Source organism: Crassostrea angulata, chromosome 5 (genome assembly GCF_025612915.1).
Source record: "Crassostrea angulata isolate pt1a10 chromosome 5, ASM2561291v2, whole genome shotgun sequence".
NCBI lineage: Eukaryota > Metazoa > Mollusca > Bivalvia > Ostreida > Ostreidae > Magallana > Magallana angulata.
Window position 1 is genome coordinate 52,907,243 of NC_069115.1, and position 27,723 is coordinate 52,934,965.

At 32.1% G+C, this 27,723-nt stretch overlaps 4 protein-coding genes across 4 annotated transcripts; 2 read left to right on the forward strand and 2 right to left on the reverse strand.

Annotated features, from left to right (window-relative positions):
* Positions 1-1,789: 1,789 nt before the first annotated feature.
* LOC128184410 (uncharacterized) lies at positions 1,790-5,823 on the reverse strand. The gene is made up of 3 exons (XM_052853864.1): positions 5,644-5,823; positions 2,982-3,210; positions 1,790-2,660 (listed from the first exon to the last, which is right to left on the reverse strand). Exons 1-3 carry the CDS (start codon positions 5,698-5,700, stop codon positions 2,419-2,421), a joined length of 528 nt encoding a protein of 175 aa, XP_052709824.1. The 5' UTR covers positions 5,701-5,823; the 3' UTR covers positions 1,790-2,418.
* Positions 5,824-13,708: 7,885 nt separating this feature from the next.
* LOC128185857 (conodipine-P3-like) lies at positions 13,709-15,203 on the reverse strand. The gene is made up of 3 exons (XM_052855529.1): positions 15,062-15,203; positions 14,223-14,399; positions 13,709-13,999 (listed from the first exon to the last, which is right to left on the reverse strand). The coding sequence occupies exons 1-3, from the start codon at positions 15,065-15,067 to the stop codon at positions 13,790-13,792; spliced, it is 393 nt and encodes a 130-aa protein (XP_052711489.1). The 5' UTR covers positions 15,068-15,203; the 3' UTR covers positions 13,709-13,789.
* A 1,801-nt stretch (positions 15,204-17,004) lies between these two features.
* On the forward strand, positions 17,005-18,862 carry LOC128186260 (uncharacterized). The gene is made up of 2 exons (XM_052856056.1): positions 17,005-17,164; positions 17,291-18,862. The coding sequence occupies exons 1-2, from the start codon at positions 17,102-17,104 to the stop codon at positions 17,564-17,566; spliced, it is 339 nt and encodes a 112-aa protein (XP_052712016.1). The 5' UTR covers positions 17,005-17,101; the 3' UTR covers positions 17,567-18,862.
* A 2,865-nt stretch (positions 18,863-21,727) lies between these two features.
* Positions 21,728-23,125, forward strand: LOC128186259 (uncharacterized). Its single transcript, XM_052856055.1, has 3 exons — positions 21,728-21,902; positions 22,025-22,286; positions 22,408-23,125. Exons 1-3 carry the CDS (start codon positions 21,840-21,842, stop codon positions 22,662-22,664), a joined length of 582 nt encoding a protein of 193 aa, XP_052712015.1. The 5' UTR covers positions 21,728-21,839; the 3' UTR covers positions 22,665-23,125.
* The last annotated feature ends 4,598 nt before the right edge of the window (positions 23,126-27,723 follow it).

The following is a 27,723-nucleotide window of genomic DNA, read 5'->3' on the forward strand; positions in this document are numbered from 1 at the left end:
CCCTGACAGGAACCGATAGACAGAAGAGGTAATAACTTTAAAAAGTCAATAAGTCTTTATTCTTCCGACAGAATAAAACGTTATTGAACATTTTTTTACTGTCTGGGTTATGCATTGCCCCGACTCAACGACACAAAAGCAATATAATCGATGCCCCATAAGCACATGTTTATAAGAATACCTGAAGACTTGAGTGAAGCAACATAAACTATTTTTTTTAGGTTAACAACGAAAGTTTTTTTCTGCTTCTAATTACTGCTTAGTATGTGTGTACTTTGAAATAGTGGTGTATATCTGTTCAATGACACATAAACTGCATGAAAAACGAAATCAGTAATTTTCGATCATACTTATTTATATTTTCTTTACCCGACAATTTTCTAACAAACTCACAAATTGTTCAAAGTTCTCTAAACGAATAAAGTACTATAATCAAAGAGATAAATGATATAATGTAATTTCTATGCGCTTCTCCTATTTCTCGTTTGCAAATTTCCTCTCCTTAAGCTATTATCATATCCTTCATTTAGCTGTATGAACTACTTAGAAGTACTGGACCATAAGAGGTACTAATTAGATAGCAGTGTTGTCTCTAAGACCTGGGAGGCGGGGAATTCCCCCGCCTATAATGCCTATATTACCTGACTATTTTTGAATTTTAAACACAATGTAGCAATAAGCAAGACCCCCAGACCCCCCCCCCCCCCTTCTACCTTTTCATTTCCTCCTTCTACTTCAATTTTAGAGACAACCCTGAGATAGTATCAGCATTGTCATGACAATGTTGACTGTATAGCAATTACCTTCACGAAACAGACCTGTACAACCTTTTTTATTTCGAATCCAATTGTTTTAATACATGTAGTTCCATTTTTTTAAAAATAAAATATTATCCATCTACTTTTTAAGAATAATCGCTATTTGATTCATTATCTTATAATTTTTTGTGTTTGTTATGTCTTCAGTTTTTTTCAGTTTCAGTTTCAGTTTATTTCACTCAACACCATATAATGGTACAAGAGGTACATAAGAAGAACAAACATATTTACATATATACAATATAATTGTAAAGTTCAAGAAAGTAAGTGGGGTGAACGAACAATATGATTAATTTTTGAAATAAAGAAACACAGCTTTCTTAATGTGATATAATCGACTGAAGACATGATTTCATAAAACTTTTTAGTGTTAGGAGAAGAACAGTAATATGTATTTAAAAACTGACTTCGTAATTTACTTAATGCCTTGCATTCTAATATAACATGAAATTCATCACCAATTTTGTTATAATTACACAAATTACAATAACGTTTACTTCTTTCAACAATACCCCACCTTCCTATTTCAACCGGATGATGATGATTTGTAGTTCTAAACTTAACTAATTTTTTCTTAATTTACTGGGTAACAAAAGTAAGTAGCCTTCACATTCAAAATTTGTTTTATAAATTCTATATATAACACCCTTAGTCGATTCCTGAATATCGTTATGCCATTTTTGTAAAAATTGATCTCTTAACCTTTGGTTAATAGTTGTCTTAATCCAACTGGAGTTATAATGGTACGATTCATGATCACACCATAAATTTGAAAGCCCGCATTTACCTAAAACATTTTTTAAAGAGCATAGCCATGGATTTAATATTTGTCCCTTATCAAATTATATATTCATAAGTTGGTTCATTCTTTAATTTGATAATAACCAACAGTGAAGAATATAATGGAATAGATAGTTTTAAAACAGATCTGAGAGAATAATTTAATGAACAAATATTTAAAAATTCAAAACACAATTTTACAAAATTTTAATGCTTGATTTCAATGTCAATATTAAAAGAGTCATTGCATAACATCACAGTTTTCATATAACAATACTAATAATTAAAACAAAATTAATAAAAAAAATCATCACATGAAAAATGAATTTGATGAATAGTAGAATGGAACCATTGGGTCAAATGTTGGCGCATTTTAAATTCACTCATTCGCAGTACACCTGTCTTCCTGGTTGCCCTTTATTTCAATGTTGCAGTACTTGGTGTTAATGTTCTGTTAAAACAGTCATATTTGTCCATTTTCCTTGGCTTTAAGTCCTTTATACTGACTTCAACCGTTTGTATTTACATTTGTAATTACCAGCGTGTGCATGACAGTCTGTAATTCTGTCAATGAGTTTTGCATAAATTTTGCATAAATTTACATGTCATGTCAGGGAACGGTTGGCAACATGTCGATCACTTCCGGTAAACAAGACAGGTAAATTTCAGTACTAATACAGTAAAGATCTGTAATGTGTCCTTAATGAATCAACTTGATTGTTGGCGTAATAGACAGATTTTCCTTTAATTTATGTACATGGCACACATAGTATATTACAGACCTTTGTTTGACAAAAATAACGAAGCAAACACACAACAATCACGTCTTCAAACTAGATTTCAGTTTTGAAAATTTCCAGAGTTTAATGTTCGTCATCAAAATCCCTTCATATTTACTGTCGTCTGCTTCTTCCTCTTCGTCCGGAAGTGGCGTCATCACTGCGAGAGAGTGGGACTTTGGGATTGAAGGTATCGGTGTGAGAGATGAGGATGAACAATTTATGTAGTCCTCAAGTTCCTCAATTGTCTCTTCGTTGATGTCTTCCACAGAACTTCCGAATTCTATTTCAAAATAACAAGAATCATATCAATTCATTGTACCTAATCAGATTTTATCGACACATTTTGAATGGATAGAAAATTATGATACTTTTTAATATCACAAAAAAATTGGCTCTTATCATCAACATTCTCTTGACAGGCAGTAGCTGTTACTTATCGAAATAATTCAACAATCATACATATAAACATGATGTAAAAGTAGCGAAAGTAGACAATGAAAAACAACATTTCGTTGGCTAAGTAACTGAATCCCTGGAAAATATTAAAAGATTTCTTTGTTTGAGAATGTATACGACGTGTCATGACGTCACTGATTTCTACCTTCTGAGGACCCAATGGACCCCATGCTGTCGTTCCGGTGGAGCTTGTTATAGGACGGGGCGCTCTGCTGTCTGACCAGGGGAGTCGCCATGGCAGCGAAGTCCGATGTGGACACGACTCTGGCCCCCGTACTGGGCCGCTGTTGTCGGGACTTTGTCAGATTCCGGATAGATTCGTTAATTCCGATCAATTGTTTCATTAGTTTAACATCTTGTGTTCTCATTGCTTTCTACAATGTAAAATATGCACGTGTATTTTTACACTGAAATTAGTTTTATATTGCATCATACATGTACGTGCAGTTTACACAATAATTAATAATCATGACAATTAATGACAATCCTATTAATGACAGCCATAATTAATGACAGCCCTATTTAGAATAAATGATTCTAATTTCAGAAAGAGCCTTTCTTTCAAACTTCGTCACTAATAAAAAGCGAGCATCCGTTTCTAGAGTGAATTAAAACAATGGGGAAAACAGCAAGGGCATGCAAGGGTTGTGAAGTAAAAAAGGAAGGAGGTGTTTCGTGAATTTGTCTTAAATGGCCGCTTTGCAGCAGATGTTATTGTGTATTGTTGACAGATGTATATTATATACACCCTCAATGCTTCTGGCGGTGATCTCCCAGTGCACCAGAAACGGAAATGTTTGTACAGCACAAATCTCCCCAAATTAAGGTGAACAAAGTATTTCTGTATCACCCGATATTTTGTTTTACGTAGATTTTTTTATGTCAGTAATCATCGGCTGATGCTTGCAAAACACGAGTTTTCCTTTTTTTTTCATTGCTTTTGTTACTTCATCGGACTAGGTATATCAAAAAAGATTGTCTGATTTTGCTCTGCTCACTCATTCCTTCTTTAATATTCTAGCAAACAACTGCTTATTAAAGTGAAGTTCTATTTCTTTAAGTCACTGGCCAAGGTGATGACAATGGATTGCAAAAGACATATTTAACTTTAAACGTCAAGGATTATTGTGGAACCTATCTCAATTAGCAATAAATAGACTCACGGTAAAATGCACAATCTGGATATAATTATACGGAAACACGACAAAGACAGACATTTAATTCCATGAGTTTGTTCAAGGCAATTGCATGAGTCTTGCTTTTCTAGCGTGGGGTAATACGTGGTGTCATCGTATGGAAAAAATATTTTTTAAAACGGTCCAGACAAATTAGACTGGAATGTAGATAATTGCAAGAGAAAATTTTTGAAGTAAATTCTTTTTAATATGTTTACCCCCTATGGAATAAAACTTAACATTGGCAAACATAACAGGCCGATCACATCGGTAGACTAATGGAGCAAATTGAAAATCGCATGATTAACAAGACTTTGAACTTCACGTTTTGGAGTTTGACTTTTTGATAGTAATAGGCCAAATCTGACGCATTTACATTATGTTTTTGATTTATTTTTTTTAACCTATATAGCGCTTCACGAGTTATAGATTGTAATAGGCCAATCCGACGCATTTACGTTGTGTTTTGATTTGTTTATCTTTCATAATCTAAACAGCGCGTAACTAAATTGACAATTTCATTCAGTTTAAAACTCTTGTCACGTTGGGTTTGTGTGAAATGAAATCAAACAATATGAAGTTTTCGTGCGTAGAATATTATTAGATTGTTTGTTTTAATGTTTGTTAAATAACACAGCGTGTAGGCATATAAGCAAACTTTTCTTCGTCATATTTAACACACTGTGTACCGGTTTTATAAGCGCTGCAGTCGGGCTTTATGTGAGAAATTAAATTTGAATTATTCTCAAGATGAAAGAAATTGATTCATGTTTGTGATGTTTCAATAAAGAAACGTTTTGTTCCGAAGGTCATTCACACAGAATATATTTACCCAAGGAAATTTCCATTGATGATCGATTAAATACATAACTCGACCCAAAGATCAATTCAGAACTCTAAACACCTTGGAAAACGTTAAAAAATAGTAAAATAGACAGGTAATGCTAGGCAAAAATTGCGAATTCGAAGACATTAACTTCAGAAATGTTTTTAACGTACATTATTTATATCTATATATTGTTACTTTTAAAATTAATTATTCAACACAACTTTACTCAATTTAAGAAGTTTTTTTATTCAAGTATCTGTATAAATACTTTGAAAAGGATTGAACGGCAGCCAATATGCCTATTTTTTTTCTAATATTATCGCAACTTTTTAAATATAGTCTGATAAATATTACATGATTGTCTCACGACATTTTATGATAAGACTTGGTACAGACATTTTTCATGCTGTTCTTTTATCTCTACAATCAAAAGATCTAATTCAAAATATTTTTTTTTCAGAAATTGATACTCAGCAAATACATGTATTGATTCGACATATTTTATCAGGCAGTTATGTTCAGTACTGTATGTAATCAATGTTTAGAATTGAGTGGCAAGTCCGAATGATAAATTCGTGTTATCTATCGGCAAGCATTGTAGTGATACAGAAAATACATTGTTTTTTTCTGCTTTGAAAATTTAAAAAAAAATTCTCTTTTGATATGCTATGAGTAAAATCAGTCTCTAATAAAAATTATTCATCAGTATTATTTGTAATAAATAGTAAGCTTGATAATGAAAGTTACTGTACCAATCTCTCGTATCATAACAAACGAGTAAAGTACATGGGCATATATCTTACCAAATCTGATTTTAAGGAATCCAACAACAGAGAAATTCGATCAGAGGGCGAATCCATGTTTATCAAAGTATAAAATGTAATCAACAATGTCCATGCACCAATATAGATAGAGGATCATCCATTTGCACGTGAATACGAACTGTGTATTTAGATTTCACCTGTAGTATAACGTTCGGCGTTATGGACCACCAGTAGAAGCGCTGGCTTTGTTATAGCACCTGTATTCTCTTTGATTGACAGGTGTAAAATACACTTTCAGATTAAACTACCTGCACAGGTTTTAACGTAAGCCGGTAATTAAAGTTAATGGTTTGTAATTGATGAGAAGAAATACGGATATATGTGACTTTCCCACCCTTAATTAAGTGTGTTGTGGTATAGGTATCGGGCTGGCGGGAGTTGGTATTGCAGGATAGCGATCTACACACAAATAATGAAAATGTACAGACTTGCACTTTAATTCCGGTAGAGAAAAAGAAAACCCGGCCGTTTTAGGGTGAACAAATGAGGTTTAATCCGATAATTATGGAGGAGTCGCTAATCTATGTCGTCTAATAGATCACGATTACAGCTTACACGTTTAGGAGACGTTGACCCAACATGTACTCTGATACGGTGAAGGCAAAGAGCAAGATAACCTATTTCGGATTATACTGTATGACCAATTGACTGATTCAGAATTTATTTGATCTAAGTAGGGGTATGCATCGCTTTTAATTTATTGTCCATAAATGATTTTAATGCAATAGGTTTTCATTAGGCAACTATGCATCTACAATATTCCCTCAAAAACTCGTTAAAGCAAGAGATTGGTTGTATTTAGGGTAAAGAGCTCAAAATTTTCTTTGCAATTTTTTTAAAAACATTTTCTGGAATCCATGTATTCTGTCTTCAATAAGGTTTATTTGTTTGCCAATGCATCATAGAAATTGTGTCATGCGCTCTTAATTAATACCGAAGTTGCAAGTTTTTTATGTTTATAAAAAAAAGACCTCGTAGGGAAAAAAAACAACAATTACTATCAATTGGCGATGGTGTGTTCGGCCATGCTGTATGGTGGCAGCATTCAAATAATGTATTAGTTCAATTTAACATTCATTAAATACTTAGTAGTGAGTCTGCCCAATTTTCCATTCTTCATATCAATTTCTGCAAAACCTTGTTGCACGCTTAAATTCATAGAAGTCAACGTCGCAACCTTGTTGCGTAATTTCAAGTCGTATTATTAGAGTTATCAAGGACGGTTTCTTTTGCTAGATCTTAGCTGTTCTCATTTTTCGCCCCGTTTTGGTGCTTATCCAGACAATTAAATTAAACCCTTTAAGACAGCAATATCAAGACAGACCGTGGGAAACACATTTATGTGGGGTTCTCTGTATTTTTTAGCTAATAATGATTTTGAACCCATATCCCTATATTATCAATTTAAACTAAAATTATGATTATGATTCCGAATACCGATGTTTCTAACATTAGGATAACAAAACAGATTCATTTCTCATTTGCAATAGCTGAAATGGCATAAACCGTTTTTAGATAAAATTTGATTGAACGTAATCTGAAAGCAAACTTATTTACAATAATATATAATTATTTCTAATTACTTAATTATTTCTTGTTTAATACATCATCATATTGTCCTTCGGTTGTCACACTTTTCGGGAATACGACATATAAATGCATTGCGAAAGTTTTTATCTCATCATTGGTATTGCTTTGATATTTAGTCAATTAATGAATTTAAGGTCATTTAACTTTAGGAATTAGAATTTGTAGTAACCTGGTCAGCAGAACGGTATGGCTGAGAGACAACCTGCGGTTTGTTTTGCAGTGTCTCATTGCTACTTAGGATTGCTCCAAAAGTCACTTTTGATCCAGGATATATAGGTTTGGGTTGTTTTTAGAGTTATTACTTGCAAGCATCAAACAGTATCGCTCTGCATTGGAAACCATGTAGTATGTCAAATATTATTAATTGTGAAGAAGTTCCAAATAGGTGAGGCATACTTAAGTATAAGACCCGATTATTTTTGTTTTGAAACGAGCTTTATTCTGGGTGTCTTAATAAATACATGTAAATTTCAACGGAGGAATCTGAGGTGTATTTTTTCTTTCCTCCCAAAATTGAAATTAATAAATACGGTAGTGAGATTCTCTCTTATAAAGGCTTCCTTTAATTAGGCAATGTGTTGATCAAATAGTTTCAACTGAAAGTTACTCAAGGTAACGTTAACTGGTTGTTGTGGCATTTCAGAAGTTATCTCTCTTGATTAATTAACAAGTGTTATGGCTGTCAACTAGGGACCAATGGTCGATAATACAACTTTTAATGATAATTTCGAAGTTCAGTGTTCGAACCTTTTTTATCGATTATATAAATCTAGATGTTGTTATTTTCATTCAGTCGATTTTATCGATGCAATTCTCTTTTTTTTTTACAAGATAGCATATACTCATTAAGTCGGATGTTTATATTAGAACTGGATACCAATTCGGTTTATTATACTTTCATGTTAAATACTGAAATCTGATTGGTTTAAATCCAGTTGATAATCCGTTCTATTACCCTCAGCGTTATCAAGACACTTAGCAACGAGTAACACAACGAAATGTTACATGCGCGTAAATTATATGCGAGTAATATATAATAAATTATATATTTTTATATAAAAGCAGTAAAAAAAATCTCTAAAATTAAAGCTATACACGCTATAATTTGCGTCAATTTTGAATAAAGGGGAAAATGTATGTGTTTGATTACTAATAAAAGTTACCTTTATTCTGTTAATTATAATGCTCAATTCGATCACATAACAAATATATCAAATATTAAACAATAAAAAATATTTATTTTCCTGCCAGGAAAGTAATGCCTCCTCGTGAATATCAATCTATCACGTGATATCGACAGCTAAATTTAGCCTATCATACCAAAACTGGTGAAGGGTCAACATCTTCATAATTGTGATAGTTTCACAAAGGAAAGGATATTTTCAGTAAAGCATAAATTTGTCCGATATACGAGTACAAACAAAAGAAAAAAAATACAAGCCTGTGAGTAGATATGAATACTTCCTTTAAAAAATGACGTAGACCTGTTTTTTTCCCCAATTTGCTATTTATAGATCCTATGAGTGTTAATGCAGAAGTAAGGGTATCGTGAATGGCAAGCGTATTTTACTCATTATACATGTATGTATTTCAAATTAACAACTGTTAAGCATATTAAAAATCAAGTTGGATATTTAATTAGGCAAACAATAACGACCACCTAGTTCTCCGCGGACATGCGCAATGAGGTCGGTTTGCTCTTCCTTCATCAATATTCATGAAAAGGTATATTTTCCTGGCAGGAAAATAAACAATTAAAAATCTATATCTTTGTAACGAGATGGAATTCACCCTTGTAATTTACAGATTAAGGATAACTTTTATAAGTAGACAAACACATGCGTTTTCACTGTCATTCAAAATTGACGCAAATTATAGCGTGTATAGCTTTAAGACATTCAGTATAATAAAATAAATAGTGCCTGTTTCGGAGGATAACAGTTGAAATCGACACCCCTCGAAAACCATTGTCAACCTCCGCTTCGCGTCGGTTGACAATGGTTTCCTCGGGGCGTCAATTTCAACTGTTACCCTCCCAAACAGACACTATTTATATAATTGTATGTAATTTTATGATTGTTTTGGTTTGTGGGTTTTTTTCTTCATACTTGTCCTTCTAATACTTTCAGAGTCTTATAGGAGGAAGTCCCAGTTGTGGGGGGTTTGTTTATGTGGTATTCATGGACCAAGCGAAACATTGTTTAAAAGAAACAAAATTAATGCCCAGAACATTATTTGAACATACTAGATAAAAACGATATTCAAACATCTGTTAGAGCATTAATTTTAAGTATGACCGTAGAATGTGCTTAATGTTAATTGACATTTTTCAATCAGATAAAAAATGTTACAGTGAATTTATGGTATAACTACTATCCTTGAGATTTGATTGATATAGACAAATACACATCCATTTTACAAAAAAAAATTGATTGATAAACATAGAACATATTGTTCACTATCCACCTTACAAATGCCGATATAACGTTCAACAAATGTAATGATAGCTCATAGTGATAAAATGTGCAAAGATGTCCTGTGTGTATGTACCATTACTTCTTACATTTAAGAAAAACTGACAATTTTCGATTTTTTCGAAAACCTTTTATGCAGTTTTCAGTTTCGATTTTAAATACCATACCGATGTTTCTGAATTTATACTTCAACCCCATTTTATAACACAGAAAAGTTAACTTTACTTGAATCGTGTATCATTGAAAGATGTGCTGAAAAAAACATTGTCCAACTGGCTTCCATTCAAATATAAAAAGAACCAAAGAACTTTTAAATGATTAATTAATGAGGTCTTTAAACATTTTGATTTTTTTTTAACAATATATTTTTACGAAACATTTCTTTTCCTTAACAATAATAAAAGTTGTTAATCTTGTGTTTGAAGGTAGAGTTTGGCACAAACACTTTAAATATGAAAACTACTGTTTTAAGAACAAAAGTTAAAGCGCTTTACTACATTAAAAAATAAAACTGAAGATTAATCTGTAAGGTACATGTATATCAGGTAAATAATCTGCAAGGTCAAGATTTCTTCTCGGGAAGAATTACATTCTAGAGTTATTTTTGTTCCAGACTGTTTTATACTTCTTGTCTTGGAATAAGTTTCATGCTTGTTGACTTTCACCAATCAGATCACTCGAATTATTATTGCGACATGATTGATACCTTGATATTTGATTCATAAACCTTAACAAAGGTAAACGTAACCTTCCAATGAGATATTACTACACTAACTTTATGTGGTTAAGTGCCACACCAAGGGCGTTGGGATAAAAATAACAATAGACGCTGTACAATAAACAAACGGAACTAAGTGGCATTGTTTAGATAGAAACTTGATTGATTGAGAGTCAATAAATTTTGCATGAATTTGCATGAATTTTTCTTTCAATTTTAAGTGTCTAATTTTTATTTGAGATGCAATGTTCGCTCTTGCTAAGCAGTGGTTCACAATTTGCAGACAAGCAGCAAATTTAAAAGTGAACTTTCTATTTTTAATTTGGATATGGACCGAAAAGGAATTTGGCATCCAAAAGAGTGATCTGGTAGCTCATGTTATGAAAAAAGTAATAACTAAAATAAACCTTAACAATTAGAAATCATTTTAAATTTTCTAATTGTTTCAAACACTTATTTATCCTAACATTCTGTATTTGTGTGAAGTTTTAAAACGGAAGTGGAGCTATGCCAGCTTTAATATCAAATAACTTCATCGTGTTACATCCAGACGTTTTGTCATTTGACTCTTTCTTTAAATGAAAAAACTTATGCATGGGCATATTGCATACTTTATTCAAGTAATAAAAAAAGACATACTCCAGTTGTTGTTTGTTGAGGAAAGAAATATGGTTTGAATTGCTTCACGTATTCAACAAATAGTAGAACGTGGACTGCTATAACAGTCTTTATAATATGAACACAATATTGATAAATGTTTGTCTTAATTGCTTCACTTTTATTCATTTGACGATGTGATCTACATATTATATTTTAAAAACAGTATGGCTGGTATATGAATATTGAATTTTTATACATGTAATATAAAATGCACGAATTATAATGATCAATAGAGCAGTTTTCTTTTTTCTCTGTAAAAAAATACAGAATTTTCAAGTAGATACAAATATAAAGTATACTGAGAAGTAATCTTCCTCACAAGTTTTATTTCTTTATATTGGTTTCAACTTAATGTTTTTCAACTTTGCGGTACATTTTAGAATTAATTATTTATAGTATGCCTCCATTTTACCAAGTTCACCTTATACAATTTTTGATACAAACACATATTTTTTGTGCAAATTTGTTAAACCCTTTGATGTACAACTTTCATTTTTCTATGTCTTTAGTTAATTGAATAATGCAACTCATATAACCCTCGTGCGTCATATCTTATATTTAGTTAAGGTCAAGGATTATATCATTAGATTGTTCAATCATACTATCATTCAAAACTGTCAATGTTAACTAAAGTTTTACGACTTTAAAGAAGGCTTATAAAAAAAATCTATAAAACCCCCGATTCTGTACATTTCTGTAATTCCTGATTGACATTTTATGGAATCAATCAGCCCTTGTTTGATCTTTATAGGCAAATGTTCGTTTTTCACTTTTTAGGTAAACGTTTAACACAGAGAAGGTGATATGTTTGACACGTGTATGAAACAACACCCAATCTTATAATTGATTTCCTCTAAAGTATTCTAAAGATTTCCGACTTAATCTCATTTTTTTGGGGAGTCGATTTTAATCAACTCTCCTATGCAGTTACTCAGACAAACCGAAAGTGAAACAGTGTTTGGACCTCAGCACAAATCATTGCTGCTGACAAGACTTAGTTCTTTAAAATAATTGATAAATTCGATGTAATGTATGCTAAAGCATTGTTTTTCAAGTAAACTTATTTATAAATACCTTGAAAATAGTCAGATTTTAAATGGTACGAACAATTTAAATATTTTTTGTAGTCATATCTATGCCTACACCAGAGTTCAATATAGTCTCGTTCAACTCGACGCTCGGCTGTCTGTGTAAATCCTTGTCGGAGATTTACGGAGTTCAATTTTGCTTGGATCCATACAATTTTCGAGAAATATTTCTATTACTGATACATAGTTTGATTGAATTAATTTTATATTTAAATATTATTTAGCATGATTTATATGGAGGTTTCTCGATATTCTTGTCGAAAAAGTCCAAAAATTCAAATTATAAAAATGTGCGTAATTCAAATTAGAAACTACATGTACTTGTCATGCAGAATAACATATCATTGATTTTAAAATAAATAAGCATGGACAAAATCAACTCCCGTCAGTTCTTCAGTACTTTGATTTTACAGGTAAATGTATATCTGTTCTTATTCTTGTGGAGGAAGAGAGTCCATAAAGTTCGGTATCATAGAACATGCATTTACAGTTTAAATAAACATATCCTACTTACAAGATATTAATGCAATTGTTTCCGAAATTATTCGTGGAACAAAATAATTTTATTTTAAATAGCAAATGTTTTTAACAACACAACATATTAATAGTTCTATTTTTTTTTTAAAAATCTGATCTGCAAGATACAACATTAAATGTTTAGCCATGCATTACTTAAGGCATTTTTCATTTGTTCTATATTTTAATGATTTGTGCTTCACGAAATTAATAATTAGCACATCGACACGAGGTTTCTGTGTATCGATGAATTGAATTTTGGGCTGTAAATGTCATAAGTTGACAGCCTTGCATGTTTTATGGTTGCGGTTAAGGGTGTGGATGAAGAAAACGTAAACGATTATTAATTATAACGACTTAAATGTGTTATACAAAGGGCTAAGCAGGTTTTTGCTGACAGGTTACACTAATTTATTAACATTGATAGATAACCTGCAAACACAATCCTAGAAGTGTTTAAATATGTCATATATGGTTAAAGGTGTGGACATATTACCTCGCTTTTATCAATTAGAGTATAATATTATGTACAACTAATTTTCTGGCTACAGTATCGAACGAAATTTAATATGATGTCTTTTAGGTCCAAATCCTATGTTGAATTTTCCTAAAATGTATTCAGATATTAATTGTAAATGTCCTCATATTTTACATTTAATCAGACGGCCAGTAAGTTGTGTGGAAAATTGGTTTATGATTATTTGTTACTATTATCACCAACTTTCTAAAAGCAGTAACATACATTGTGGCGTTAACGTAAACAAATAATAAATTAAAAGGATTGAAAGGTTTATAACACATCTTTATATATATTATTTTTATTTTTTAGAAATAATTCTTTCTTCTACAAATGTACGTGAAACAAATATTAATATTTGTATTTTACTGATGTAGAATACAATATTATAGTTTCAGTTATTTTTATATTTATTGAATATGTTGAGGTTCAAGTTTATGTTTCTTACAGACCATTTTTACTTTTTGATAAAAAAAAAAAAGAAACCAACCGAAATTTATTATGAAAATGTATATGTAAGTAAGATATAAACGAAAAAAGAGTTTTGAATACATGTAATTTTTCATGCAAGACATTGGCTGATCCAGGGTTCTGAACAGTAGGCTGGTGCTGTCTCGTGGTAGTGGAAGTAGGCCCCGACCCGTACAGCGGACCAGAAGATCTCTGCTGAATGCTGGCAGTTGACCAGTCGTTTCTTACCGGTACAAGTGGCTAACATGTGATTCAGAAACATCTTGTCACAAGTCGATCTGTCGTAACCGAAACGATGACCCTGTCAAATATAGCATAATTAAGATATTTTTAAAACGATAGCAGCATACTTGTTATTGCAAAGAAGTGAAAGTTTGTCTTTGTTTCAAACACTTTTCAAGTATACATGTAATCAGATGACAAAAAATGAATTTGTTTAGGGTGTTTCTGAAAGAAGTCAACTGTTAACAATTGCATCACAGTTTTCAAAAGTGTAATAGTTTAGCAAAATTCTAGGAACTTACACAATCGTAACAGACATCGTGTTTATTACAGGAAGGCGTGAATTGGGCCTCGTAGTCAAAATGGAGAAGGGGAACACTGCATCCATCAACGGCACCCGAGGGGGCGTGGTCCATGCAGAAGTCACCTCCAAACACACTTCCGGTAAATACCACGAGGAAAAACAGGTAAACAGAGAACTAAAACAAAGTAACAGTCATTGAAATCAAACTTCTTACATACTTATATCTATATTTACGAAGAAGGTTACTTATTATTTTTAAAATTTTAATTATTGTCAGTTTGTTCCATTAATATTGAATATACATGTAATTTCCCTCTACCATCTGTTCTGGTGTCTGAAAGGTTTTTTTTTTTCTCAAAGTACATATTGTATGAACAAGGTATTTGTATGTATGATACATGTATGACATTTTCTAATAATCGATTTTTCACTGTCCAAAAATGATTTTGTCGGCCGTTGTTTTTTTTTGTGAAAATTAAAAATATGGTTTATAAGCATTTTGATTAATTACTTTGTCATTTGACATATATAATAAATCCGTTTGTTTTCAACTTACTATTGTTTTGTTCCTATTTTGGATACCCACACCTGAATATATTAGTATTTTAAAACAACTTTGAATTGATTAAATGTTTGGTATAATAAATAAAAGGAGTATTTCTTTTTTTTTCCTTTTGACCTTGAGTTTAACCATAAAAAGGGAAACCACCAAAAGGCGTTCACGCCAAATTTTGATGCGCCAACCAGTATGCAAAGGTTACTATGTAAAAGGGGTCTGTGGGTTTAATTTCTGTTGCTCATATATGTGATTTTAAAGGGTCTAGTGAACCGTCTTACCTGCATGATTTGGTCGGTTTTCTGAACAATGAATATCTGTCACAATAAACCCTTATCAATATCAAGTCCGAGCCTTGGCATGGTGATTCCAGTACAGATCACGCATTATATACCAGCCAATTACGCGAGTCAGTATGATATTGCTAAATTCGATCGGGCAACTCGTGAGTATTATATATCATCCAAAATACTCTGAAATACATAGACAAAAGTTACAAACTATAGGTCTAGATAAATAGCAAATGACACGTCAGGAATCAGTAGTTCAAGTAAATCAAATTTACAATTAATTAAAACTAAATCAGATCATTTATATTATGAAAATAAAATTTGTGTATTTTTACAAGTTCAGCTCAAAAACCAAAAGTTTAATAAACTCATGCAATATCAATTTGCTCCATACTCAAGCAAGAATTCAAAAACATAAATCCTCTAGTATGTAAACTAAACATTAACTTTTGTTATGTTGGAGTAAATAAAATTGCAAATTCATTTTTTATTTGTTGATCAATGAAAAAAATATTCCTCTTAAAATTATAGTAATTCAAAAAAGAATCGGTAGATATCGTGGAAACCATGAATTCATGCACATATGTACACAAGGGACAGTCTGAGAAGATTATGGACACAATAAGTCTACATTGTATGTGTACATGTTGATCTTGGTGAAGCATAAGAAACGAATGTGAGGACATGTGAGAAAGTAAGTCGATGAGATATAAAGTTCTGTATGTTTGAATGGTGTACTGGTTGAACTTATAATTATATTCATTGACTTGTACGTCAATGTTGATATATATGATTTCTATCATAAGAGAATGTACATAAATTTCAATATATCTGATCATCATATCAATTAAAGAATGAATGTATGTAATGGAGTATGATTTCTTTGTGCATTTTGAAATATCTTTAAATTGATCTATAATGGAGATTTTTAATATATCACGTCGAATCAAGGGCGTCGTATCAAGGACATAGTTTTTTTTTTCCCATTTCATGATTTGAGATTATCATTCTTATATGTCAATACCTGATAATGGATACATTTTAACATGAAATTGATTTCCAGATTTTTTCTTTCTTTTTAAACATTTTTAATTAAACTATATCAAAGAAATCGTATTCGAGAAAAAAATTAAGTTATGATGGATAACCAAAATTTTGTTAATTTCCTAAAGGTTATATAATTATAGTTCGAATCAATCATTGTTTCTTGAACTGAAATAATCGATATTGAACTATGGTGTAAATCTTCTTCAATCGATCATTATTTCATAAACTGAAATGACCGTTACTGAACTACATGTACGTGTAACATTTCTAATTTATAAACTTAAATTTCATCGTACATGAGCACTACTTGTATAATTATATTATGTATGCTCTATTATGTAGATTTGTGGTCCATATACTGAAAACACCAAGAAACAAGCTTGATGGCCTCCATTCACAAAATATCGGAATGTAATCAGATTGAAAATTACAATCATAAATACAAAATGCAACATCAAAAACTTGCAACGTTTAAAGAAGGTTGCAGACAGAAGGTCGTAAGGAATAATGTATATATGTTGCCGTTTCGTAGACCAAAGATTATCAGACAATCACTGATTGGAGATGATTGTATTCGATCAGCTGCATCTAATCTTTTCAGAATCAGTATTTTGCCTTCAAAACTGTTACATGTCAGTCAGACCCTCTTGTCAACAACTTGTAAACAGTGTTTTGTCCAAAAACAGTAAAGCTGCGCTTTATGAGATAACAACAAAAAAGAGCCTTTCAACGCGTACTTTAAGCGCCTAGAAAGAATAACCATACGGTGAAAAAAGAATTTTAAGTCCATTGTTCGTTACTTAAGAGACTGGGCTGTACATTGTGTATTGGACTTTTAAGTGGTAGGGACATCTTATCAGATTAAGGGTTTGCCCACTAACATCTATAAAGTTGTGGGATCGTAGAAACAATCTCTAGAACCCGCGATACAACCAAAAGAGTCAAACGACAAGGAATTCTGTTCCTCTAACATTAACATTGACAATGGAATTTATCTCCGCTACTGACAGAGTTAACGCTGCATTTGCCACACTGCAGACTGAGTTGGTAAGGAAGTTTCAAAATTTTGCAATTTTCGAATTATATAGCTGAAAGACGTTGCTTGCGTTTTGATGCAAGAATTCTTCAGAAGATTAAAGTAGAAATATTTTTCAAATAATTTTCTTTTTTCAGAGGGAAATCAGAACACAAGATATCAGTCTGATGAAGCAGTTATTGAGCATCAATGACTCCATCCAGAGACTGTCCAAAAAGAAGAGCGACAAGTCTCGTGCAAGAAGGATGACACGTAAAATTTCCCGCAAACCCACCCTGGCGGAAATCGAGGACGAAGACCAGACGTTCAGCAGGAAGGACGAGATCACACTCCTGACCAACATCAAACTGTGGAAATACTCCCAGTCCGACGAATCAAGCTCGGGATCGGAATCCGAGGTCTTGTCCGAATAAACAGATCCTTCTGCCCGATCAACAATTACCTCAACCGACGAAGGTTGTGTTTTTCTACTCAAACAGATGCAAAAGAACACCTTTTCTCGACAAGTCAGTTTGGAGGAATTCACGCCGGATTAAGAGAATCGTCTTCATCGGACTCGTGTCTGTCATATATTCGTTTCTTGTGTCTGAGTTTTCTCTCATTGCCTTTCATTGATGAAAGTTGGGTTTCGTAATGAAGGCGAATGACAGAAGGCCAGCGCTGGTTCACAGCAGTTAATTCTCAGTTGTGAAGAGTACTTTACATGTGTTTGTGTGTCCGTCAAAGTATTTTTGTTTGTTTCATGTCTATTTCTACCATAGTAAAGTCTTTTTTCTTTGCTAGTTGTAACGTAAGATACGTGTAATATACAACGAAGTCTGCCAGTGACGGATCGATGCAATATTTATTTATTGTGCAATTTTGTTCTGGGAAGGGGTGGGGAAGGAGGGGTAGGAAACTGGGTTGGTTATACAATATAGTGGGTTTTAAATTTCTATGGTTAAAAAAAGAAACAAACTAAAAGAAAAATATTTTCGATAGCTGTTCAACTGTTTTCTGACGTATACCCGTTCGGCTCTTTTTTGCGTAATCTGTCTTTAAAAACAAATTTTGACTTGTGAATATTTAAAGTATTTTTAACAATCTCTTAAAGCCTTTTTGGAAATTAAAACAAAAATCATTTTTTTTTAGGCAAAGAAAAGGCTACAGTTAAATTTTAAAAAGTTCATGCAACATCTTTAAAACTAAACTTTTGATGGAAAATATTATCTTTTTATTTAAAATACATGGTTGTATTTATTTGGTTCTATAAATGAAAGGTTTATAATTTTTAAAAAGAATTATTCAAATTATGTCTACAATCTTAACATGATTTTCTCGTTCGAGGCCTATTTCGTAATTACGATTTTCTTCGAATATAGTAAAATACAATTTTACTTTCATATTTCTGAAGTAAGGGTTGGGCGGTAAGGGAACGGGGGTGGTTTAATCTAATGTTTAATTAAAAAAAAATAACTATACAAAACTGTTTTGATACGGAAGGGGGCGTAAGATTTTGATATCAGCCTTTATGTACAATGTTAACATGTACGTATACACTTTTAAAATTTTCTCTAGTTATTTTCTCCTCTAAAATTCTTTATATTTCTTGCTTATTTTTACCTTTTGGCGATATCTATTGTCTGATTATGAAAATTCATTTTCCATGAATATGTTTATAATAATGATGAAATTGGATTTTTAAAAATAAAAATTTTTCAAATTTCTTGTTGAGTTTTTATTGGTGGAATGGATTATTTCATAGTTCACAAGATTACTTAATTTCATCGATGGATACACTTGGTGAAAATTCATGTATTTACACACCAACATTTACATTCTTGGTGTAGATGTGTCCTTCTCAAGGACTTATTCATAATGATACCTAGGCCTCTCTCTCTCTCTCTCTCTCTCTCTCTCTCCAATCTTTTTTCAAGTCATAACTTGATATTTAAACCTGATACAGTAGATATAAACATTGTATGTAATAAACTCTATAAGAAAATGTAAGACACTTGGTAATACTTCTTGCATACTACTCAGTATTATGAAAGAAAGGCTTTTTTCGGTTTGCTCATTCGCCATCATGTCTTTATCTAATTTTATTCCGCTTTCACCTGTCCGTATCCGGGGTTTTTTTTCGTATGTACACGATGGAGAGAATCCATACAATACTTTATTACAAATGTATCAGCAATGATTGTCGAGATGAAGACACATCACAGAGACCTGGTTTGTATATGATGAATCACAATGGGCCATATTCTTTAACCTCTTTTCTCTGTACTTTTCATAATAAGCAATGCACATCAATTAATTTCGTCATCATACCACTTTCTTTTAATTCTAGAAATTATGACTTCCTTTGGGCCATTTAACAAAGTATCATATTCTTTCATTCATTCAGTAAATGCTACACCAATTAATGATTTTTACTGACAAATATGTATAATTTTGACCGTAATGTGTGGGCATTTCCTTTGTCATACATGAAATCAATTAAATTGTTGTAAACGCCGCATTAATTGTCAAGGGGTATGCTTCATTCACATTTATTAAAATAAATTAATTATTATGCACTCTTCTATTTATAGTAACGTCGCCATAAAAAACCTTGTAAATAACACAATAAAAGAGTTTTGTCTCAAATCTAAAAATCTTTGAACTACTATCTCGTTGTTCGTCACTGCCCTCTTTTCTGTTTTGAACCAACAAATCTAATGGTGTAATTTTAAAAGAAATAGCATTTTTATTTTGTCTGTTAGACGATTTTAAAGGACAAAATGCAAGATATCACATGCGGGGTTTTTTATATACATATTTTTGGGGGTGTTTTTTTTTATAGATAGTGATAAATAATCTATAATGTCTGAAGCATAAAAATAATGCTACAACGCCGTATTCGATATTTACAATGATTCTGAAACTCGTAGTGATTTTAGATTTATTCTTCTAAATAAATGTGCTTTAGAAGACAGCCCCTCTATTTAAAGAGAATGATAATTCGATTCGTTGAAATATTAATTACTAGTTTGTTTTTAAGTTACGGTTTCCACAAAAATTTTACATTGTATTTTGGCTTTTATTCAGAGGAGGTACATAAGTTGGACAGTGGTAACATTGGTCATTTTGAAAATGTCAACATATTCTGTTAAGTTTGAATTCGAATTCGTTGAATATCAAGTTCAATCTTTGCATTTAAACTTTCGCCTATGCTGAAACTTATGTAAGTCTTTAATGAAATATAGGTTTGAATAAAGTTAAGATCATTTAATGATGAACAGCTTTCGATTAGTATTCTGGAGCGAAATATCTCAATGTCGGTTGTACGCAAACAATAACTATAGGTTTGACTTTTCTTAAATTTATTTTTATTCTGACAGTATTTGCCATCAATCAGTTATTGAACTATGAAATGAATAAATAAATCCTCTCTTTATTCTTTTAAGGCCATAAAATATTTGAACATGATATTTCATTTATCGGTCATTGTCTGTGAGACATTTCAAGCGCGATAACTGTGAAGACACTGTTAAAACTGTGCTGTTGAACTAAAGCCCGCAGTATCTTAACTGACTTAATTAGTGATCAATCAACCTAATTAGGATTTTAACAATGATAACGCATTTTATTACAGTGCACGACGAGTGTATTACCATGGACTAGGAAGTAAGTGAGTTGTATGAAGAGTATTGGAGCATTCAGTGGCCACTGATATATCACTGGGTGTGCTTGCTGCCTTTGAGAGAACATTTTAGCTTTGTCACGGTGAAACACAATGTCATGTTACTGAAAGGCATAATCATCTTTTAATAAATTACGAAATTGGAATCTAAATGAACATTCACATTTGTATATCACTTTTTTCAATCATTTTCTAATTTCTAACAAGAAAATCGTTAATTTGAAAATTAATGTACAATAAAATAATATTTTTTTTTAGAATACAATGATCTATGAATGTGATAGTTAAATCAAGGCATAATTAGTAAGTAAGTAAGTAAGTAAGTAGCTGTGGACAAAAAGTAAGTAAGCAAGATAGAAAGCAAATAATTCTTTACAGTGAAATATTTAATGTTAATAAATGTAGTTTATCATTTAAAACGGCCAAACTGATTCTCGCTTTCTTAGACTACAGTTTACATTTGTATTTGATTAGAATTAGCTGGCAATTCCAAGACTATTGTTTCTTGTTCCTTTGTTTTAAATACATTTTTGATTTTGTAATTATGATTTTATATATGTAAAAAAAAATATTTTCAAAAAATTATTAATTTATTAAATTTTGATAATCAAATTAAAACAATATCGAACGATAATATCAAATAAGACGTATCTTTGAAATACACTGCTTGAATACATATCCCGTTCGCAATTGTTATAGCTAGATTAATTATCATTTCAGTTAGCGTATAGTTGTCATGAACTAATTTCCATTGCGCGGTGACGATCTGATACATTTCCGTCTTATCTTTAATCTTCCGTATATATCACAAGACAACTTATTAACTGTTATATCAGATAGGACGGGAGGCGTGGAAACTTCGTCACAGACATTTCATTCGCCAAACGCTGTGTCAACACAGGCGCTTAGATCTATAAAGGCAGAAGGTAGCGAGGTCTGACACTTATAAGAGTTTTCATATTTGTCACAATTACCACTGGAACTATTTTTAAGATATTCTGTTGTGCTCCGTTTTTCATTTAATGGATATGGCTTCCTCAGAAGAAAGGATCAGTCTGGCTCTGGCTTCATTGAAAGCTGACTTGGTACGACCTTGATTATTCGTTTACCTGTCGTGTTTTTATTTGTTTTGCAATTTATGCGGATGTCTTTTTACAAAACGCTTTCATGCAATAGTTTTCATTGAACACTTTTGACTTTTTTGCAGATGGATATGCGGAGTCAAGATGTCCAGTTGATGAAGCAGTTGATTGCTATTAACACAACCATCAGCTCCATGTCCAGTAGCAGACGACCAGCGTTTCCTGTCCACAGAAGCGCCAGCTTCAGCGTCATCAACAAAGCTCACCCAGACACGTACCAAAACAGACGATGCTCAGACAGTGCCTGCACCACCAGAAAAGTACTCACAAGACACAACAGCGAACCTGTGCAGACCCACAGCAGCTCCTTAAACTCTAGCATGGAAGGTGAGCTTCTTTTCTGTGTCATATTGAAGCATAAGAATCAATGCACTCTTTTTAATCAACTGACTTATCAAGATCTCTTTTTAACAAATAAATAAAACTGGAAATTTTTGCTATTTTTCAGAGATTGACAGTAGCTACGAAGATCTAGCTGGGTCTGACTATAATGATAGTGACAGTGAATCGTTCACCACCTCCCCACCATTGGCTGTCTCTAACCGCCGCTCTGTCAGGAAAACGTCTCTTTACTTCATGAGGCCTCTGCCAGAGGAACACGATGGCCTTGACGAGAAAAAATACCACGGGATTCTAATGAAGAACATCAAATTGTGGAAATATTCTCAGGAGTCTTTAGACAGTGCTTACAACACCGGAGATTGACGATCTTATTGCTGGCGCCGTCTGGTGACGCAAAAAATCGCCGCAGAACTCTTCTGCATCCGAAGGAGGAAATAGTGAGCGTTGTAATTAGTAGTTGATGAGCCGTCCGCGTAGTGTCGCTAATGCAGAAGGTGAAACTGAAGTGCCCCTGTCTCATATATCACAGTTTAATCTATCTCCTAGTGAAGGCAGCCGCTCTAATGGCACGAAAAGCTGTACATGCACCGCTTATGTAACACAGCTTGCCGAGAGAATGCGTACATTAAGGTGAACTTACCGAGATGTTAACATGGACTGAACGTTTCGTTCGTGAAAACAACGTACATGTACCATTCCATTGACTATTGTATGATGTACAGTATTTGTTAGTCAGAAGATGAAATCGATTCTGTCGATTTTTTTTATACAATTGTTATTTTTTTTATTGGTTTGTTAAAAGTAATAAAATCCCCAAAAAATGATTTCATGTTTGATTTATAATTTATCTTAGTAAGATTATTTGCCTTCGTATTTGTGGTATTGAATTACAAGGGATTTGCGCAACTACAAAAGCGGATAAGAAGAAGACCCATTGAGATTTTCGTTTAATAAGAGAACTTCTTTCCTGTCATGGCGTCACTTTGTAGCTTTAATTGCTGAGCTGAAATTCAATTCTATTTAGAAGTTGATGTTTCTCTAAGGAAATAAAGGACCTAACCTGTTCAATCTTTACAGAAACTTTGAAAGGTAGATAAAATTTACCTTTTGCAAACAGATTTTGTCTATCTGCAAAATCTATCGACGATAATTATATACATTTACTTAGTATTTAACAAAAACATGAAATTGCCAATGTAACTTTAAAACAATTTGTCATGGACAACGGTGAATGAATTATAACTAGAACAGACAGCTTCCGTGGTTCACCTTTTTTTTTAAAAATGATTTATTATGGTTTTTCAATTTGATGAACGTGTGCATTATTTTCTCTGCTGTATTTGCTGTGTGTTTGCTGTATTCACATTAAAGACACAGCACGCATAATTATTCTGTATTGAAAGGAACAGATTTTTTAGTCCATAAAACGTTGAAAAGAAGTTTCCCCTTTGATAGCTTAAATTGTCTCATGACACCACTAGAAATGACTTAAATGGTGAACTCGATGGTACTTAAACATTTTGAAGGGTTTTAGCATTTCTGGAGGCCAGTTGTGGGAACAATGAAAGGTCATTTCATGTTGGTAATAAATTCTGAGACACAGATGACTTATAAATTTTGTATTTTAAATAATTTATCAAACTGCATGTCATTTTCAAGAAAAATCGTGCTCTTATGATCTTAATGTAAAACCATAGGACCTACATGTAACATGATACGTCATCTTATTATTTGATGTATTGTATTTCATATTCTTTGTCTGGTTTCTTTACTGTTGCTATTTATTCCACATGTGGTCAACTATCGAAGGAGGCTTACATATATCTCGGCAAATTGTGTATCTCCAAAGAGAGTGTTTCCTGTTCTCAATTTCAAACAGTTTTATTTTGACAGTTCCTGTATGAAAAATATATGAATATGGACAAGTTATATACTTCTACTCACCGATAGTTTCGGCGAGAACAATATTATAATAAAACTCACGAAAGTAATGAAAAAAACCCATCACTGTCACGAATAGTAAACATCGTTATACATTATAAAATGCTATCAGAAACCCAACCATTCTTTCATTGAATAGATAATCAGGAAGAATTGGCTAATAATCATTCATCATTGGTTGAATATTTTATGCTAATTACACCATTATACGCCTGGAATGTGACTTTGATAGTACCTACTACAGAGGAGATGGTTCGGTGAAAATAGTACCTGTGTAGAAAGTAGAGCAACCAGAACAGTATCGGCCAATGAAATTAATTCAGTTATAACTGATGGTACTAGATTTGCTGAACATAAAAACATAAAATGTAGAAATTTTGTATTTGTATGTACAGCCGTGTTGTCATTTGAGATATGAAATAAATTAATTTTCATAAATAGCGGAAATACTTTATTGAAGTACAAATCATATTAAAGTAATGAGATAACTTATAGCATTATTACGATGGTGTTTATTTATGAAAATAAAATCCTATTTGCGGTAATGTAATTTGAGACGTTTTGCAAAAATTGCTTATCCTACTCTGGTTTCAATTAATTTTGAATAAAAAAATTAATCAGTACTTCAAAGCACAAAGTTCATGCACTGTTTATGATCGCTTACAATACCGAGCCCCCACAATTAACCTTAAAGTGTGACCATTCTTTAAAGCATAACAGTACATGCCCATCTCATTAAGACAATCATAAACAAAGATAATCAATACACAATAGCAATTAAAGCAGTTTGTTTACTATGGGGATTTAACACTTGTTTTTTGTAAATGCTCGATCAACAGAGTCGGTGGTTGGGTTACAATGTACTGTTGTATGTGTACTAGTCGTATCGGCAGACACAGGAATTCTCTGGAATGGTGCGCGCTTATTGTTGATCTGTGCACATCGAGACATCAATATCTTATCAGTCATCTCTGTTTATTTGTTAAAAAAAATATCTTATTTCAAAAATCTCCATGTCTTTGAATCTTGATGGATTCAAACAACATCGCTTTGTGTATTTGTCTACAAATCGAGTGATAAAATACATATTTCCTTGTTTTTGCAGACATTAAAGTTATGTGATAAAAAATTTATCTAAAATACGTAATTTCCATAAGATTATCACTAAGTTGCTTGTTATCTATTTTGCAAACAATTTGAAAGATGTTTGAACCAGCATAGTTAAAATTGTGTGCGCATTAAGGTGATTCTATGTTAAAGTACTTCTGACTGTTTACTTGGGGATCGCAAAATGGCACAGTCGTCTGTTATGAAACTGTACTCCCATCTTAAGTGCATAGAAGACGACTTTTTGATAGTCTTCTGTAGATTAGAGAATCAACTCGTATTCTGAGAGTGCATTTTCAACCATTTCGTCTCATTATGATCTTTCTCATTGTAAGTCTTTCTAACCTGGCCGACATATTGCAGCCAAAAAAAACAGAGTCTCAAGACTTCGTGCAGACCTGTGGGAAGATGCACTCTCAACAAATAAAACAGTGCATGGGAAAATGCACGGGCTAATTGGGACTGGCGTGAGAGGAAATTGTATAATCTTTATTTCTAGATTAATTACCAAACAGGTTTTGCAACTTGTATTATTTTTTTCTCTCAAGTTCTGGCGCCATAAAGAGAATGATATGAATATAATATAAATTCAAAAGGAAAAAATGGGCACTGACTTGAATCTCCATAATTGAAAAAGGTTTTGTTTTTGTTTCGTTTTGTTTTGGGTTTTTTTGCCATGATAGCAGTAGATTTGCTGAACATCTTGATCTACATTAAAGTGATGAAATAACAAGACATTTAAGGATATATTAAACATAATATTATAGTATTTAACTACGGTTTAGCAATTAAAACATGTAAATTGTGGATCTGAATTTCAAATAGCCACCAATGTGGGAATTTTTGTTTTCTTAGAAATGTTGTGTGAAGCATTTCCTCGTTATTTAAGTATGCTTATTTATTCTTCTCATTTTCATTTATCTACTAGACTTCTTTTACAACATCTTGGTGATAATTACCTACTCTGCGCTCGGACAGACATTAATTTCACTAATTGCCATCATAAAAACTGAATTGAAAGGTGAAATAAAATGTTTTAAATAACAAATATGGTACAACTATTTTAAAAGGTTAGACAGATACGCTAATATTATGTAATTGGGTTTCTGCGGAGAAGCTGAAAATAGTTCCACAGCTGTTTATCAAATCTATTTCAAAACCACCAATATTTAAAATTTAAAGGCATCCTGAACAATGATAAATGTCGATATATCTTCCTTGAGGGTCATAAAGCATTTTAGACCTAAGACAAAAATTGTACACTGTCTCAATGTCTCTTGATTGAAAACACTGACAAAATTGAATGCTTTAAAAAATGCCTTGATATAAAGTTGTTAATTACAAATTTCAGTTGTCATACTATGATAAACAATCATTCTATGACGGGCTGAAATTTTGGCTGAGGTCTGAAACTGCTTCATGATCCTGAGGCCTGGTTTAGTATCTACAGCTAGTCATATAAGAGCTCACACCCAGCATTAATATAGAATTAACTGATGTTTTTGGTATTTTAATGTAAGTGAAATAATTTTCTTTAGCATGTCCAAGACATTGGACTACGTGTCTATTTTATCAGTTAATAAATTGGTATGTTAAAGAAAGGTCTTAGGAACACTGCATTAGAATTCATTTTCATGCAAAATTATGGAATTAGCATAAAAGGTACAAAGTTGTTATTCCTACTATTCCTTGATATTCATTTAACCCAGTTACCATTGTTTGCAGGTTTTTATTGCAGAGAACAAAAGGTCGGCTTTATTAAAATTAGCTTTTTGAAAACTGTGGCGCCGAATATATATTTTTGTTTATAAATAAATGTAACTAGAGCTAAGAGGCGCTTGATACATCTACGTCCGAGCTGCGTTTAAAGAATAATGGACTGTCAAGTGTCAATTACACTAACAAGTAGATATTATTGTACTATAATGTGTTTTTGATCTGATTTCAACGTGATTGTTGTAGTAATGATTATGAAACGTTGTTTATTAATTCCCCCTAATATTTCACAATTCTAATTTCATCTATTATGTTAAAAAAACGAAACAAGACATGTGAGCTATGCCATCTCTGACATTGACCAAATTTTATGTCTTTCATCGTTAATGATTATTTAATGTTCTGATGTTCGCTAATTAAAAAATATAATCTCTTATTTGTTTTTATCGGACCGCAAAGAAAAGTAAATGCGACTGTTACTGTCAGAAGTTTTATAACGGAATGAATAATTGTCTTTTTTTTAAATTTCTGTGTGCAATCTTTTCTATAAAAAAATGGTCTTTCAATAGGGAAAAAACATCTTATTGCATTGTATTGTTTTGATTTACAATTTTCTTCATAATTAAAAGAAAATGACCATCTTACTAAATTATCATTT